General features: G+C 37.0%; 1 protein-coding gene across 1 annotated transcript; it reads left to right on the top strand.

Annotated features, from left to right (window-relative positions):
• The first annotated feature begins 4,976 nt into the window (after positions 1 to 4,976).
• On the top strand, positions 4,977 to 14,417 carry LOC127622865 (small nuclear ribonucleoprotein Sm D2-like). Its single transcript, XM_052096982.1, has 3 exons — positions 4,977 to 5,103; positions 5,585 to 5,764; positions 13,861 to 14,417. Coding segments are annotated over exons 1-3 (357 nt in total). The 5' UTR covers positions 4,977 to 5,101; the 3' UTR covers positions 14,036 to 14,417.
• Positions 14,418 to 15,710: the final 1,293 nt, after the last annotated feature.

The following is a 15,710-nucleotide window of genomic DNA, read 5'->3' as shown; positions in this document are numbered from 1 at the left end:
TGTGTGAAGTAAGTTAAGTTATTTTTAGTTGTATAATGCTTTTCATAGTACACTGTTTAAAATAAATTTAGTAGAAATCATGCCTTAATGATCAGCTTTATATCATCTTTGGCCCCAGTGAACAAGCCAAAATCAAATGTCACGAGTGATTCAAGTGTAAAAAACAAAAGAAATACTTCACAAGATATTTAGTTTTTAGAGAAAAAAGTCAGCTGAACTTATCTAACTCTTGGTTTACAGTATATAGATGTATGCCTATATTACTTTGCTATACAAGTCATGTATTCATTGAAGAGATTCAGTGATGCATTTTTCAATATGTTAATAATGTTTAAAACTGTAAGGATAATGATTAAGAGTCTTTGGTGTCCATCCAAAATGGTCTGAAGAGATGCAGTGGTTGGTGAAGTGTTGTTAGAAGTGGCACAAGCTGCAGTTGGTAGAAGTTTATTCTTGGTGAAGATGATGCAGGCAGTGGTCATCAATGTTCCTCGCTGGCTGGTTAGTGGTCATCATTTTGTAGGAGTGGTGCAAGAGGCTGGACCCAAAGCTGGGACTGGATGGGATCCTGAGGTAACAGATGATTTTCATTTCATTTGACAGCAGAATAATAAATATGAAATGCAGCAGAAGTACAGATTGAGGAATACATTAGGTGCAGAATGCACACACTACAAGCCTTTATTTTTATTTTGTTTATAATTTAGTATAGTGCTTTTAAAAACTATAGAAAAATGTATTTTACGTACATTTATGAAAATACCACGATTGTACTCCAAAATTATTGTCATCTCATCTGTTTTTCCTTTGAGCCAAGATTCAGCTGTGTCACAGCAGTTGCTCAGCAGTCATTCACCCAAAAGAAAGAATTCTGAAAGAACGTTCACTGTCCTTTTCTACATATCGCGGCGAAATTTAGTGGTCCGTTCTGCATAATGCGGCGGCTCATTTTAGCTTATCGTTTCCCATTAGGTCCATTTCGCGGCCAACCTACTGGCCCGCTCGGTTCTCCCGCTGGCCAGTCCACCCCTGATCGGCCCCAAAGTGATTGGCCCACTGGGAAAATGCCCTGTATGCCAGATTACAGTCCAGCCCTGGATACAAGGCAGACTTGGTTTGATGAGAAGAGTTAAAATATATATAAAATTATTAAATATAATATATAAAACTCAGCCACGATGGAGGATGGTACGTTTTGTTACATTAATACTCTGCTTGAAAGCTTCACTTTATTTAGTTGAGCAGCTACTGGAAACTACTGGAACTATTACACTTGTGTAAAATTACCATGCAGCATCTGCTTTATGCAGCACAATGAGCTAGTAGCTAACCGCTAGCGGTCGTGTTATTGTTTATTGTTTTGTGTTGCGTTTAAGATGATGTCACGGCAGTAAAAGTTGCACGGCGGTGCAACTTTGACGATCAGCCTATAATCACACCCACGTTGAGGCAACACTTAACTGCAGTGGAAAAGCAAGATCAGAAAAGTAAAGCGAGTAGAGTAGAGTCGAACCGTGACGTGCAGTGGAAAAGTGTCATAAGTTGTGTCACTCAATTAATTTGAGAAATGCATCCCCCTTTAAAACCACCACCACTAAAAATATGCATTTTAGTAGACGACCCTGCTAATTAACTAGTCAGTTGTTGGACGACCACCAAGGCACATCATTATTCTGTTTACAGATGTACAATATTCGCTGAATAGAATAAATAGCAATATCACATATGTGTTTTTAAATATTTATTGATAAAGCATTAATTTTGCTTAACTTAATTGTTGGAAGTCCAGATAATGTTGGAAAAAGTCATAAGTATTTTTAACTACTTATTTTTCCAGATAAAAGGGTACCAATAATTATGGCCAACGTGTTTTGGAGAAAATTATTTATTTAATAATGAGATATTCCCCTCTTTCAATTGTTTTTCTTCAATCAAAGTTTAGATTTTTGTGAGTTTTTTTAATGAAAGATCAAAAGGATAAACGATGCAGATTTTTATTCACAGCCTTCTTTGCTCATATTTACCAAGGGTGCCAATATTTTTGGCCACAGCTTTACAGCGGTTCACAATGTACTCACTGTTACAATCATAGTAGCATCATAGAGTATAATAATAATAATAATAAACCAAATAAAGCCAGGGGTAAACTTAAAATGAATTAACAAGAGAAAAGGTTTCAAGTATTCTATAAGAACAGGAGACATGCAAATGTATTCTTTATTGCAGATGATCAGGAACATCAGTCGACTCATATGATTTTGCTATTCATGCTGCAGTCATTGGGTCTAACCAACTAAGGATACATTGTGTGTTTTTGGTATGCTGTAGGTACATGTGTTTAACTTACACAAAGCTCAAGATATGACACTCTTAACAAAGCATCAAAGGGAAGGATGATATCCTTTGAGACTAATTCAAATAACATAACAGCATCACCAAATGGCTTGACCACCACATAGTCATGAAGCTTTCAAAAGCAGATATATCAACATTAACACATAGATAAAACAATCACAATTATAAGGCAGAACCATTCAACAGGAAAAGCTCTTTTACATTTACATTTATGCATTTGGCTGACGCTTTTATCCAAAGCAACTTACAGTGCACTTATTACAGGGACAATCCCCCGGAGCAACCTGGAGTTAAGTGTCTTGCTCAAGGACACAATGGTGGTGGCTGTGGGGCTCGAACCAGCGACCTTCTGATTAACAGTTATGTGTTTAGCCCACAACGCCACCACCACTCCAAAACCTGATAAACCTGATGCTATGTAATCCTAAACTGAAATGACCACAGACAATGTATCCTATGTTGTTGAAATGGTCCTAATAAAGAAAACTCAAGAGAAGTTATTTTTTCATTTCCCTAGAGAAGATAGTTTATATATTTTCAACAAACAACACGCCTGGCATGGAAATAGTACACGTTGACCATAAACTTCTGATATATGTGTAATGTATGTGATAGTGACACTGTGTCTGCTTTATGCTGTTTAAACAACCTGGTGCCTTAGAGCACTCACTTTGAGTTCTAACATCTAAATATTAATATTAGACATGGAATATAACCAAAACCCATGATCAATAAATGTATTTTCCTGTATTTTCTGAATTTCCAGAATTTTCTGTATTTAAAGTAGATTAATGCATATCTGCATTGCCACTGACAGGGTAGGACTACAGCAGGTGCTGAAGACAACACCCATCTCTCTTTTGGCCCATTTTACTTTGAAATGTTGACCTTTACATTATGAAATAATAAATAATGTACCTTTGGATTGCTGTCCAGTATGCTTCTAAGCATAACACATACATTTCTATATAGTCCATGTTTAGATTATTTTTTCTAAATTCACTGTCATTCGAGTTATATTTATTACTGCTGTTGTGGAAGAAATTCTGTGTATAGAGTAGAGTGTACCTATAAATAATGTGTTGAGAAAATATCAGGTGGAATGAGCACAGGACAGCAAGAGAGATGGGATGGGGTAAGCATAAAAGTGATCATTTATTCAAGTCAAGTTTAGTGCCTTGCTCAAGGACACAATGGTGGAGGCTGTGGGGATCGAACCAGCAACCTTCTGATTAACAGTTATGTGCTTTAGCACACTACACCACCATCACTTCCAATAAGACAGTGAGTTTGCACTGGCCAATTATATTCTGCCACAAGAATATTTCTGGTGTTAGAAAGATATAAAATGTCATGTACCGTTTGCTTTGTTGAGACTCCTGTTGTAAACTCTCCCGGACATATTTTGCTCATACAATAAAGCATTGGAAAAGAAAACATCTGACTTCAAGCATCATTCTTGAAAAAATATCCATTGCTGCAGAGCTTCTGAAGCGTCATCTAATGCTTACCAGAAAATTTGGATGAATTATATTTCCATCGGCAGTGCCAGCGCAAAAAGCAGAACAAGATGCGCTTTTCATATGGAGTGCAACGCGGCGCTTGCTGCCCTGAAACAAATCATGTGCGTATCCAAAGTGAAAAGAGCCTGATGACGATAAATATTGTGGAGGATGAGGGTAGGCTATAAGAGATTTCACGTGCATTGCTATGAAAAGTGGTTCTATCAAACAGTCAACATCCCACTTAGACTTTGGAAAATGTTTAATATTACTTGAATTGGTGCTATTTTAGTAAATATCTTGATACTGTGAAGTTCGGAAAATGATAATGAAGCATTATTGTTACATATAGTTTTGTTCTGTTGTGTTGTTCTTTCAAAAGAATTAAATAAATGTATTCTGACAGGGAAAGTATATATGAGTCAAATATCAGCACTTTTAAAATCTGAGATTAATCGCGATTTACTACGAAAAATCACGATTAATTTTGTCGTTTATAAAAACAATAAAAACAACAAAATTAAGCCTTTATGTTTCTTTAAGTTATGAGCAATCAAACATAATGTCCCCATTTTTTTGAGCCACATTTTATGTGTATATATACAGAGAGAGAGAGAGAGAGAGAGAGAGAGAGAGAGAGAGAGAGAGAGAGAGAGAGAGAGAGAGAGAGAGAGTTTTAGTTATATTTTATTTTTACCTGATTAAACCCAGGACCCCCACAGTTTGGGCTCTATCAGCAGAGCTACAGAAACACTTCAAATCATCCAAAAATGTCAATACATTGTTAATAATAATAATAATAATTATTATTATTATTATTATTATTGTATATAAATACATTTTATTCTAAATGCAATTATTATTTTATTATAAAAAAAATTTAAAAAAAACTACTCGCTACGAAGGACAGAGCTCTTGATTTGGGCACTCTGAAGGGAACATGACGTCACAGTTTGAATGTACCCTTCACTTGGGAATTTGTGCCCTTTGTGAAAAATGTACTTTCTTACTTTTATTTGGAACGACTCTTCGAGTGGCGTCCCCCATCCTGAAGTGCACTTCAAGGGCGCAAAAATGCCATTTGGAAAATAAACGTAAATACAACTCTCTGATCCGGAACTTGTTTCTCAGTAAGGCGGTACAGACCCGGAAGTAGTAAGTACATTTTGGAAACGCGAGGCACCTGCGAGTTGCTGCTGCTTTCAGTTCATTGAAGATATCCAGGAGCCGAAAGTTATTAAAACATGTGAGTTTACCCTTCTTTACACATTACACTATGATTGGTGCTTAAGTAGTACTATGCCGGAATTGAAATGGCATGTTTTTAGTGAAAAGGCTGCAGAAGAGAGTAATTCGGCGAGAATCGTGCTCATGTTAGCTGACACAATGAACTTTGTGTTAAACTGCTTATTCTCCTACCGACGTCGATACAAAGCGTATTACTTAACGAGTTTTGTTTATTTAGCAAACGTTAATTTCCTCTTTGTGTTCAAATTATCGTTGTCACTTATTATTGGCAGTTATTATACCTATTTTGTTGTTCTTTTGTGGTTGCAGTGGACTCCGTTTCTGCACAAGTAAATATTTATCACTATGTATTATTCCTGAAGAACACGTAAGAGCTAAATGTATTCGATTTGTGACATGTTTTCGCTCAACAACACCTATGTATTGTATGAAGTGTACGTTGTCTTCTCTACATCTAACGTGAGCACTTGTTTTGTTAGGAGTCTGTTAACCAAGCCCAAATCTGAGATGACTCCCGAGGAGCTGCAGAAGCGAGAGGAGGAAGAGTTCAACACTGGCCCTCTTTCAGTGCTCACCCAGTCTGTGAAAAATAACACACAAGTTCTGGTCAACTGCCGCAACAACAAGAAGCTACTGGGCCGAGTTAAGGCTTTTGACAGGTATTCCCCTGATTAGAAACTACGGGTCAATTTATAAGGGGTGATGATCAAGGAAACTGCAAAATTTTGTCCAGTTATATAATATGTAGAAAGGGCAAATTCAACTAAAACTTCCTGTTATTGAGAGATGCACTGGAGAAAAGTAATACAACATTTATGCAAAATATATATGTTAAGTCAGACGTTTACATAGACTTTGGCCAAATACATTTAAATTCAGTTTTTCACCATTCCTGACATTTAATCGTAGAAAACATTTCCTGTCGTGGGTCAGTTAGGATCACTACTTTATTATAAGAATGTGAAATGTCCGAATAATAGTAGAGAGAATGATTTATTTCAGCTTTTATTTCTTTCATCACATTCCCAGTGGTTCAGATACACTTTAAGTATTTGGTAGCATTGCCTTTATATTGTTTAACTTGGGTCAAATGTTTTGGGAAGCCTACCACAGGCTTCTCACAATAAGTTGCTGGAATTTTGGCCAGTTCCTCCAGACAGAACTGTTGTAACGGAGTCAGGTTTGTAGACCTCCATTCTTTTGCATGCTTTTTCAGTTCTGCCCACAGATTTACTATCGGTTTGAGGTCAGGGCTTTTTGTGATGGCCTCTCCAATACCTTGACTTTTTTATCCTTGAGCCATTTTGCCAGAACTTTGGAGGTGTGCTTGGGCTCATTTTCCATTTGGAAGACCCATTTGCGACCAAGCTGATGTCTTGAGATGTTCTTGAGATGTTGAAAATAAATCCACATTTTCCTTCCTCATGATGCCATCTATTTTGTGAAGTGCACCAGTCCCTCCTGCAGCAACATAACATGATGCTGCCACCCCATGCTTCACGGTTCGGATGGTGTTCTTCAGCGTGCGAGCCTCACACTTTTTCCTCCAAATATAACTCATTCATTATTTTGTATTTCACTCAGTTATTATTACCAAACTACAATTTTTTTCATCAGACCAGAGGACATTTCTCCAAAAAGTAAGATATTTGTCCCCATATGCACTTGCAAACTGTAATGGCAACTTCCTTGCTGAGCAGCCTTTCAGGTTATATCGATATAGGACTTGTTTTACTGTGGATAGATACTTGTCTACCTGTTTCCTCCAGCATCTTCACAAGGTCCTTTGCTGTTGTTCTGGGATTGATTTGTACTTTTCACACAAACCTCATTCATCTCTAGGAGACAGGTTCTCCGTCCTCAGTGGTATGATGGCTGCGTGTTGCTATGGTGATTATACTTGCGTTCTGTTGTTTATACAGATGAACATAGTACATTCAGGCATATGGAAATTTCTCCTAAAGATGAACCAGATTTGTGGAGTTCTGCTATTTTTTTTCTGATTTCTTAAAATTTTCCCATGATGTCAAGCTAAGAGGCATTGAGTTTGAAGGTAGGCCTTAAAATACATCCACAGGTACACTTCCTATCAGAAGCTAATGTCAAAATTTCTAAAGGCTTGACATAATTTTCTGGAATTTTCCAAGCTGCTTAAATGCACAGTTAACTTGTTGTATGTAAACTTCTGACCCACTGGAATTGTGATAGTCAATTAAAATAAAAAAATTCTGTCTGTAAACAATTGTTGGAACAATTACTTGTGTCATGGACAAAGTAGGTGTACTAAACAACTTGCCAAACTATAGTTTGCTAATATTAAATCTGTGGAGTGGTTAAAAAATGAGTCTACAGCTGTGGCCAAAAGTATTGGCAGTGACATAAATTTAGTGTTTTGCAAAGTTTGCTGCTTCAGTATTTGTAGATTCTTTTTTTCACATGGAAAACAATAAGCATTTCATGAGTTTTAAAGGCCTTTATTGGCAAAAATATTCAATATGTGCAAATAGTCAATATTTAAAGTGTTGACCCTTGTTCTTCATAACTTCTGCAATTCGGTCTGGCATGTTGGATATCAGCTTCTGGGCCAAATCCTGACAGATGGCGATCCATTCTTGACTTATTAGTGCTCAGAGTTGATCACAATTTGTTGTCTTCTGTTTGTCCACTCGCCTTTTGAGGATTGACCGCAGGTTCTCTATGGGTTTAAGGTCCAGGGATTTACCTAGCCACGGATCCAAAATTTCAATGTATTGATCTCCGAGCCACTTCGTTATTACTCTTGCCTTGTGACATGTTGCTCCATCATGCTAGAAATGCATGGATCATCACCAAATTGCTCCTGGATCATTGGGAGAAGTTGCACTTGCAGGACGATTTGATACCATTCTTTATTCATGGCAGTGTTTTTGGCCAGAATTGTGAGAGAGCCCACTCCCTTGGATGAAAAGCAGCCCCACACATGGATGGTCACAGGATGCTTCACTGTTTGCAGGACTCATGGTAGCGTTCACCTTCTCCGGACTATCGATTTTCCCGATGTCCCAAACTGTTGGAAGGGGGCTTCATCAGAGAAAATATCTTTGCACCAGTCTTCTGCTGTCCAATCCTTGTACTTTCTGCAGAATTTCTGTCCTTGATGTCTTTCTTTGAGAGAAGTGACTTCTTTGATGCTCTTCTTGACACCAGGGTCTTCGCCTCACTGTGCGTGCAGATGCACTCACACCAACCTGCTGCCAATATTGAGCGAGCTCTGCACTGGTGGTGACACGATTCCGTAGCTGTCTCCTCAGGAAGAGACGGTCCTGGCGCTTGCTGGACACTGGGACGTCCTGAAGCCTTCACTGTAGTTGAACTTCTCTCTTTGAAGTTCTTGATGATCCAGTAAATGGTTCTTTCAGGTGCAATATTATTTGCAATAATTTCCTTGCATGTGAGGCCATTTTGATGCAAAGTGATGATGGCTGCATGTCTTTCTTTAGAGGGAACCATTGCGAACAAGAACACAATGATTGGAAGCAATTCTTCCCTCATTTATTTCACTTGACTAGTACTCGTTCACACTTTCCCAGGTGCTGCTGATATGATTAGTGAAATGATGTTAGCTGGCCATTTAGTGCCAGGGCCAAAAAACTGTGAATTTGGGTTTTTGTGATAAAGTTAATTTTGTGGCCAATGAAGCTTTTTACAATTATTTAAAATGCATCTGATCACTGCACAATAATCTGAATCAACACCACAACAACTGAAGCAGAAAACTTTAAGAAACACATTTATGGTCACACCAATTTATTGTTGTTGCTGTGGTGCGGGGTAACAGTGTGGATGTATTTTTCTCATGCGGATGACCCGGGTTCTATTCCACCTTTTGACCCTTTTTTTTCGCCATCCTGTTTCCTGTCTCCTCTCAATTTTTTTTACTTCAGTACTAATCATAATATATAAAAATAATAATATAAAAGTTGATTTCCTCACAGTGGTTTGGTGATGGTCGGGAGGTGAGAGAAAGCTTTGATCCTGGTAAAATTAACCATGGTTTTTACTAGTGATGAATGAAAATAATAAATTAAAATTCTGGGCCGAAACCAAAAATTCAGGATGCAATTGGCTTTTTTTCTTTTTTAAATAATTGTACTAATATTATACTTTTTAATTAATATCATGAATTTAATAAGTCTGAATTCAAAAACTACAAACCAATAAAATGATCACACTTTTATTGAAAGTAACGCACCAAAATTGGACAGAAAATATATTAAAACAATATTAAATGTATTATTATTTATTCAGTTCTTGAACAGTCAGAATTTTTTATTTTTTTTACCAATTATCCAAATAATGTAATGTTCTAGAAAACTATAATGATATGCAAAACAGCAGTTAAGTAATTAACTTAGCAGCTCTAGGCTAGCATCTTGCAAATACAAAAAGTTTAAATATGAATAACGTATAATGTGACCCCCCCCCCTATGGAGTTGGTGCCATACGCAGACTGCGTAGTATGCTTGTAGGGAGCGGCGGTACTGTTCTGAAGTATTTCCACACCACTTATATCGGCCTTTGCTTTGTAGCGCCGTAATAATGGCTAGCTAGATCGAGAGTGAAACCTGAGCACTGAGGGGCAGGGAGGCCTTTTTTCTCAACGAAATGTCGTTTTCAGTGGCCGAAATTTCGGTGCATCCCTAGTTTTTACTATAGTAATATTGTAGTAACCATTGTTTTATGCAGTTAACCATGGTGTTACTACAGTAATAAGTGTTAATGTAGTAACCATGTTTAATTATGTGGCTATGTTACAATGATTGCACTACAAAAGGCAATGGTGGTTCTATGGTCACTGTAGGAAAACCATGGTTCATTTTTGTAAAGTAAGGTTAGGATTACGTTAAGGGTTAAGCTTTTTCCAATGGACTTTGTATTAAAAAAAAAAAAAAAAAAAATCAGTTGGGCAGATTCAATTCATATCAAACTTTATTGGAAAGAGAAACTTATCAGACACTATACACACAGATATAAAACATTGAATGCGGAATTTTAATTTGCTCTAAACTATAATTCTTTCTGGCTGCCGTTCAGCCTCTACAATTATTCCTGGCTGAAGCTTGCTGAAAGGACCGGTCTGGTCCTGAAGTCTCTGTCACGCACATGCTGGGTCTCTCTCTGCCAGTTTTGCTTTTGAAACGTGTTCGGATGAAAATGAGCGAAGAAAAACAGCAGCTTGCCCTTGTCTCTCGATGAAAGTATTAATTGTCTGTATAGCAAATCCGCTCCCATTTATTATGCCAGGGACATCCATATGTAAATATTTGTATGCTAAAAAATTGTTTATAGAAAAAAATACATGGATATTTAAAAAATGTGTACACATACACACAGTGCATCCAGAAAGTATTCACAGTGCTTCACTTTTTCACATTTTATGTTACAGCCTTATTCCAAAATTGATTAAATTCATTATTTTCCTAAAAATTCTACAAACAATACCCCATAATCTTTGCAAATTTAAAAAAAAATAAAAATGAAAAAATCACATGTACATAAGTATTCACAGCCTTTGCTCAATACTTTGTTGAAGCACCTATGGCACCAATTACAGCCTCAAGTCTTATTGTGTATGATGCTACAAGCTTGGCACACCTTTTTTTTTGGGGCAGTTTCTCCCATTCTTCTTTGCAGGACCTCTCAAGCTCCATCTGGTTGGATGGGGAGCGTCGGTGCACAGCCATTTTTAGATCTCTTCAGAGATGTTCAAGTCTGGTCTCTGGCTGGGCCACTCAAGGACATTCACAGAGTTGTCCCATAGCCATTCCTTTGTTATCTTGGCTGTGTGCTTAGGGTTGTTGTCCTGTTGAAGATGAACCTTCGCACCAGTCTGAGGTCCAGAGCGCTCTGGAGCAGGTTTTCATCAAGGATGTCTCTGTACATTGCTGCATTCATCTTTCTCTCTATCCTGATTTGTCTCCCAGTTCCTGCCGTTGAAAAACATCCCCACAGCATGATGCTGCCACCACCATGCAACACTGTAGGGATGATATTGGTCAGGTGATGAGCAATGTCTGGTTTCCTCCAGACATGACGCTTGCCATTCAGGCCAAAGAGTTCAATCTTTGTTTCATCAGACCAGAGAATTTTGTTTCTCATGGTCTGAGAGTCCTCAGGTGCCTTTTGGCAAACTACAGATGGGCTGTCATGTGCCTTTTACTGAGGAGTGGCTTCCGTCTGGCCACTCTACAATACTGGCCTGATTGGTGCTTTGTCAGTGTGACCATCGGGTTCTTGGTCACCTCCCTGACTAAGGCCCTTCTCCCCCGATCGCTCAGTTTAGCCAGGCGGCCAGCTCTAGGAAGAGTCCTAGTGGTTCCAAACTTCCATTTACGGATGATTGAGACCACTGTGCTCATTGGGACCTTTAATGTTGCAGAAATTTTCTGGACCCTTCCCCAGATCTGTGACTTGATACAATCCTGTCTCGGAGGTCTACAGACAATTCCTTGGACGTCATGGCTTGGTTTGTGCTCTGACATGCACTGTTAACTGTGGGACCTTATATAGACAGGTGTTTGCTTTTCCAAATCATGTCCAATCAACTGAATTTATCACAGCTGGACTCAAATCAAGTTGTAGAAACACCTCAAGGATGATCAGTGGAAACTGGATGGACCTGAGCTCAATTTTGAGTGTCATGGCAAAGGCTGTGAATACTTATGTACATGTGATTATTATTATTATAAATTTGCAAATATGTCAAACAAACTTCTTTCACATAGTCATTATGGGGTATTGTTTGTAGAATTGAGGAAAATAATGAATTCAATCAATTTTGGAATAAGGCTGTAGCATAACAAATTGTGGAAAAAGTGAAGCGCTGTGAATAATTTACGGATGCAGTGTGTGTGTGTGTGTGTGTGTGTGTGTGTGTGTATATATATATATGACCCCAAGTATACCTCCAAAGTTATGGCAAATTAGCTTAAGGACAACAAAGTCAAGGTATTAGAGCCCTGACCTCAATCCTGAAAAAGTGTGTGCGAGCAAGGACACCTACAAACCTGACTCAGTTACACCAGTTCTGTCTGGAGGAATGGGCCAAAATTCCAGCAACATATTGTGGAAGGTTACCCAAAATGTTTGACTCAAGTTAAACAATTTAAAGGCAATGCTACCAAATACTAACAAAGTGTATGTAAATTTCTGACCCACTGGGAATGTGATGAAAGAAATAAAAGCTGAAATAAATCATTCTCTCTACTATTATTCTGACACTTCACATTCTTCTAATAAAGTAGTGATCCTAACTGACTTAACCCTTGTGCATCAATTAAAAAAAGTTCCACATAGGTTCATTATGGACAAAAATGTCCATGTCCAAAAACTGTCATAAAAATATTATAGATTTATATTTTTTTCCACTTTCACTGACATAATTTTTTTTAACCAGCATCAGCTCTAATAATAATAACCAAACATTCATTCATTTTTAGAATTTTAACCCTTTAAACACTGGATTGTTTACATAATGCCACTGTTGGTTTTTTAGGAAAAAATGAAAAATAGTAATTATTTTCAATTTAATAGATGCTAAGCAGAATTTTTTTGCTTTGATTATCAGAGCCTCGGATATGTCAATGATTAACAACAACATTCATTTTGATGCTTTCATATTTTTTATGCAGTATCAGATTTAAAAAAAAGCTACCACTCAGGTCCATAATGGACAAAAATGGCCATGTCAAAAAAGTGTCATAAAAATATTATAGAATAATATTTTTTCTACTTTCACTGACTTATATTTTAACCAGCATCAGTTCTAATCATAATTACCAAACATTCATTTATTTTCAGAATTTTAACACTTTAAACGCCGGTTTGTTTACGTAATGCCACTGTTGTTTTTTATAAAAAATATAATAATTATAATTATTTTCAATTTAATAAATGCTAAACAGAATTTTTTTATTTTTATTATTAGAGCCTCAGACACATACAAACCACACTCTGAAATCCATACCAACACACTCACACAATTATATATTCATAATGTATCTAATTGGCTCTATAATATGCATAAGCCAAAAACAGCAGAAAACAACAACAAAAGCGATGATATGCCAAACCTGAAAAAATGGCACGATCTGGTAAAAAATATTTAAAATGTAAATTTTGAAGCCTTGCCAACATAATGAAAGCATGTTAAACAAGATTGCATAATTTTATAGTTAAATGGCACTGGGATTAAAAATTTTAATGGGTTTTAATGGGTTTCAATGGGGCTAAGAGGGAGTATTTTGTGTAACTAGTGCAAAAAATATTTTTTTAAAGGAAATAGGGTGAAATATTAAAATTCCAATAAAAATTCACACCTGTGGAAAATTTTATGCAGTTAGCATTAACACAAAGTTATCAAAAAACCAAAACTGAAAAAGCCAAAAATGTCCACAAGGATGCACAAGGGTTAAGACAGGGAATGTTTTCTACAATTAAATGTCAGGAATTGTGAAAAAGTGAGTTTAAATGTATTTGGCCAAGGTGTATGTAAACTTCAGACTTCAACAGTGTGTTTGTGTATATGTAGATGTATAAATCTAAATATTGAATTCCCTTTGTGAAACCATGTTCATTATTTGTAATCTCCCCTACACTGTAACTTGCACTGAATATTTAAACACAAGAGGGCAAGGTGAATAAACTTTATACAGCATCTATTCTACAACTTTTTCATGATTTGGACCCTCACTGTTTTTGTGCTCTGGATTTGCAGGCACTGTAACATGGTGCTGGAGAATGTGAAAGAAATGTGGACCGAGGTTCCCAAAAGTGGCAAAGGCAAGAAGAAGTCAAAGCCAGTCAACAAGGATCGCTACATATCAAAGATGTTCCTGAGAGGCGATTCAGTCATCGTGGTGTTGAGGAACCCGCTCATTACAGGGAAATAGTCTTGTCACGTAACGCACCGTTCAAGTACAGGCAATCTCCTGTGATGCTCCTCAGCCAGCTTGAATGGGAGCTCAACTCACATGGACTGTCAGCACATGTTAAAGTGTTTATTAAGCCATGCAGCAAAGTAAATCTTTAACATTTACATGGCAGAACACTTGTCATTTTTTCTGGTGGCATTGCAAGTTTGCAGGAGAATGTTTATATTTCCTGGTCAAAGAAAAGCTGAAAAGAAGTTAATATCTAGCCTTTTTTTTGTGTTTGCTTGTTTTTCTGTTTTGTTTCAAAATCATAAAAATGTACTCTTCTTTAGACACACATGAGTTGAATTCTTTTCTTAATAAACTTTTGGATATTCAAACCTCCATCTGTAACCCTTTTGATTATTTCGGATATTAACCATTTCCAGACTAAAGAAAGCAAAAAGAGTGATCATCTGTCCAACGTTTCATGTTGCTGTTTGTCCTCTTCGCTTCCCTCTCACTGTCTGGTGCCCCCTCTCATCCCCTCGCTTCATCCGACTCCCATTTGGTAGAGTCCCCTGGCAGCAGCTTGGGTGTCAGTGTAGATTTCAGCAGGCAGCACTCAATAAGTAACAAACTGCCATTTAAAGGTCTCTGCATTATTAATGTAACCAGATGTGCTGACTTTCACTTCACACCCCTGCCTTCCACCGTGGGCTCCTCTGACCCTTCGCATTCAGAGCCTTTTGAATGGTAATTAGTCATTTCAGATTTGTTTAGTTTTTGTGAAAATTGCTATGTATGCATTTAATGCTCTTGTAAAATGAGAAGGAACCCTTTTTAAAAGGGGTTTATGATGGTAATAAAGTGACTTATATGCAGTATATACAGTATATCGACAAGCGGGTTATCTCAGGACTTGACCTGAAAGGAGAGTCTCAGAAAATCACTCAGTCAGGCTGCTCTAATATTCAGTGGGATAGTGAAAATCCAACACTATGTATCAGTTTGTATTATTGTGTTCCACTGATATCGTATTATATTTGTTTATGCATTTATTTTTCATTTGTTTTAATACAAAACCGTATGACCAAAAGATATATAATTGGGTAAATTGTTAAACAGGATTGTATTAAAGCTTTTATTGGTGCTGTTTGCTAATGCAACCATCACTATTACTGTTGCTCATACTGGTGTTATGCGTTTGTTTGAATACAAAAGTGAAGTATTAAACGCAGGTGGATAACTCGTTCTGCACCATTGTTCCAAATATAGGAATCAAACCTTAAAATTGGTTGGCTTGTTGAGGAGGGGTGTGCCATTACTTTTCAAAGCATTCAGAACCATGACCGACTAAACGGGTTAAAAAAAATCTGCTTCTATTTAAAGAGGGACCCAAGCCATTTCTAGAGGCAATAATATCATAGATTTTGGGTTTGGTCATCCTGGCAAGTACACTCAAAAAATATTTTAGCCCATTTTTTTATTATTATTTTATGCCATACAAATAATTATAATACCCTCGCTTCAACAGAGCTCACCATATCCACTGCACCATTATTGTACAGTCTCTGCTACAAATTATTTTGTCTAAATCTTGCCTAAACAATTCAACTCAAATAACAGAGAATTCAGTTGGGTCAATTTATTTTATCCTATTTTTTAAGATTGATGCATTAGAATTTCTTGACAAACTTCTATGAAAACTAAC

This window comes from Xyrauchen texanus, chromosome 29, assembly GCF_025860055.1.
Source record: "Xyrauchen texanus isolate HMW12.3.18 chromosome 29, RBS_HiC_50CHRs, whole genome shotgun sequence".
Lineage (NCBI taxonomy): Eukaryota > Metazoa > Chordata > Actinopteri > Cypriniformes > Catostomidae > Xyrauchen > Xyrauchen texanus.
This window is presented reverse-complemented; position numbering and strand designations above follow the sequence as displayed.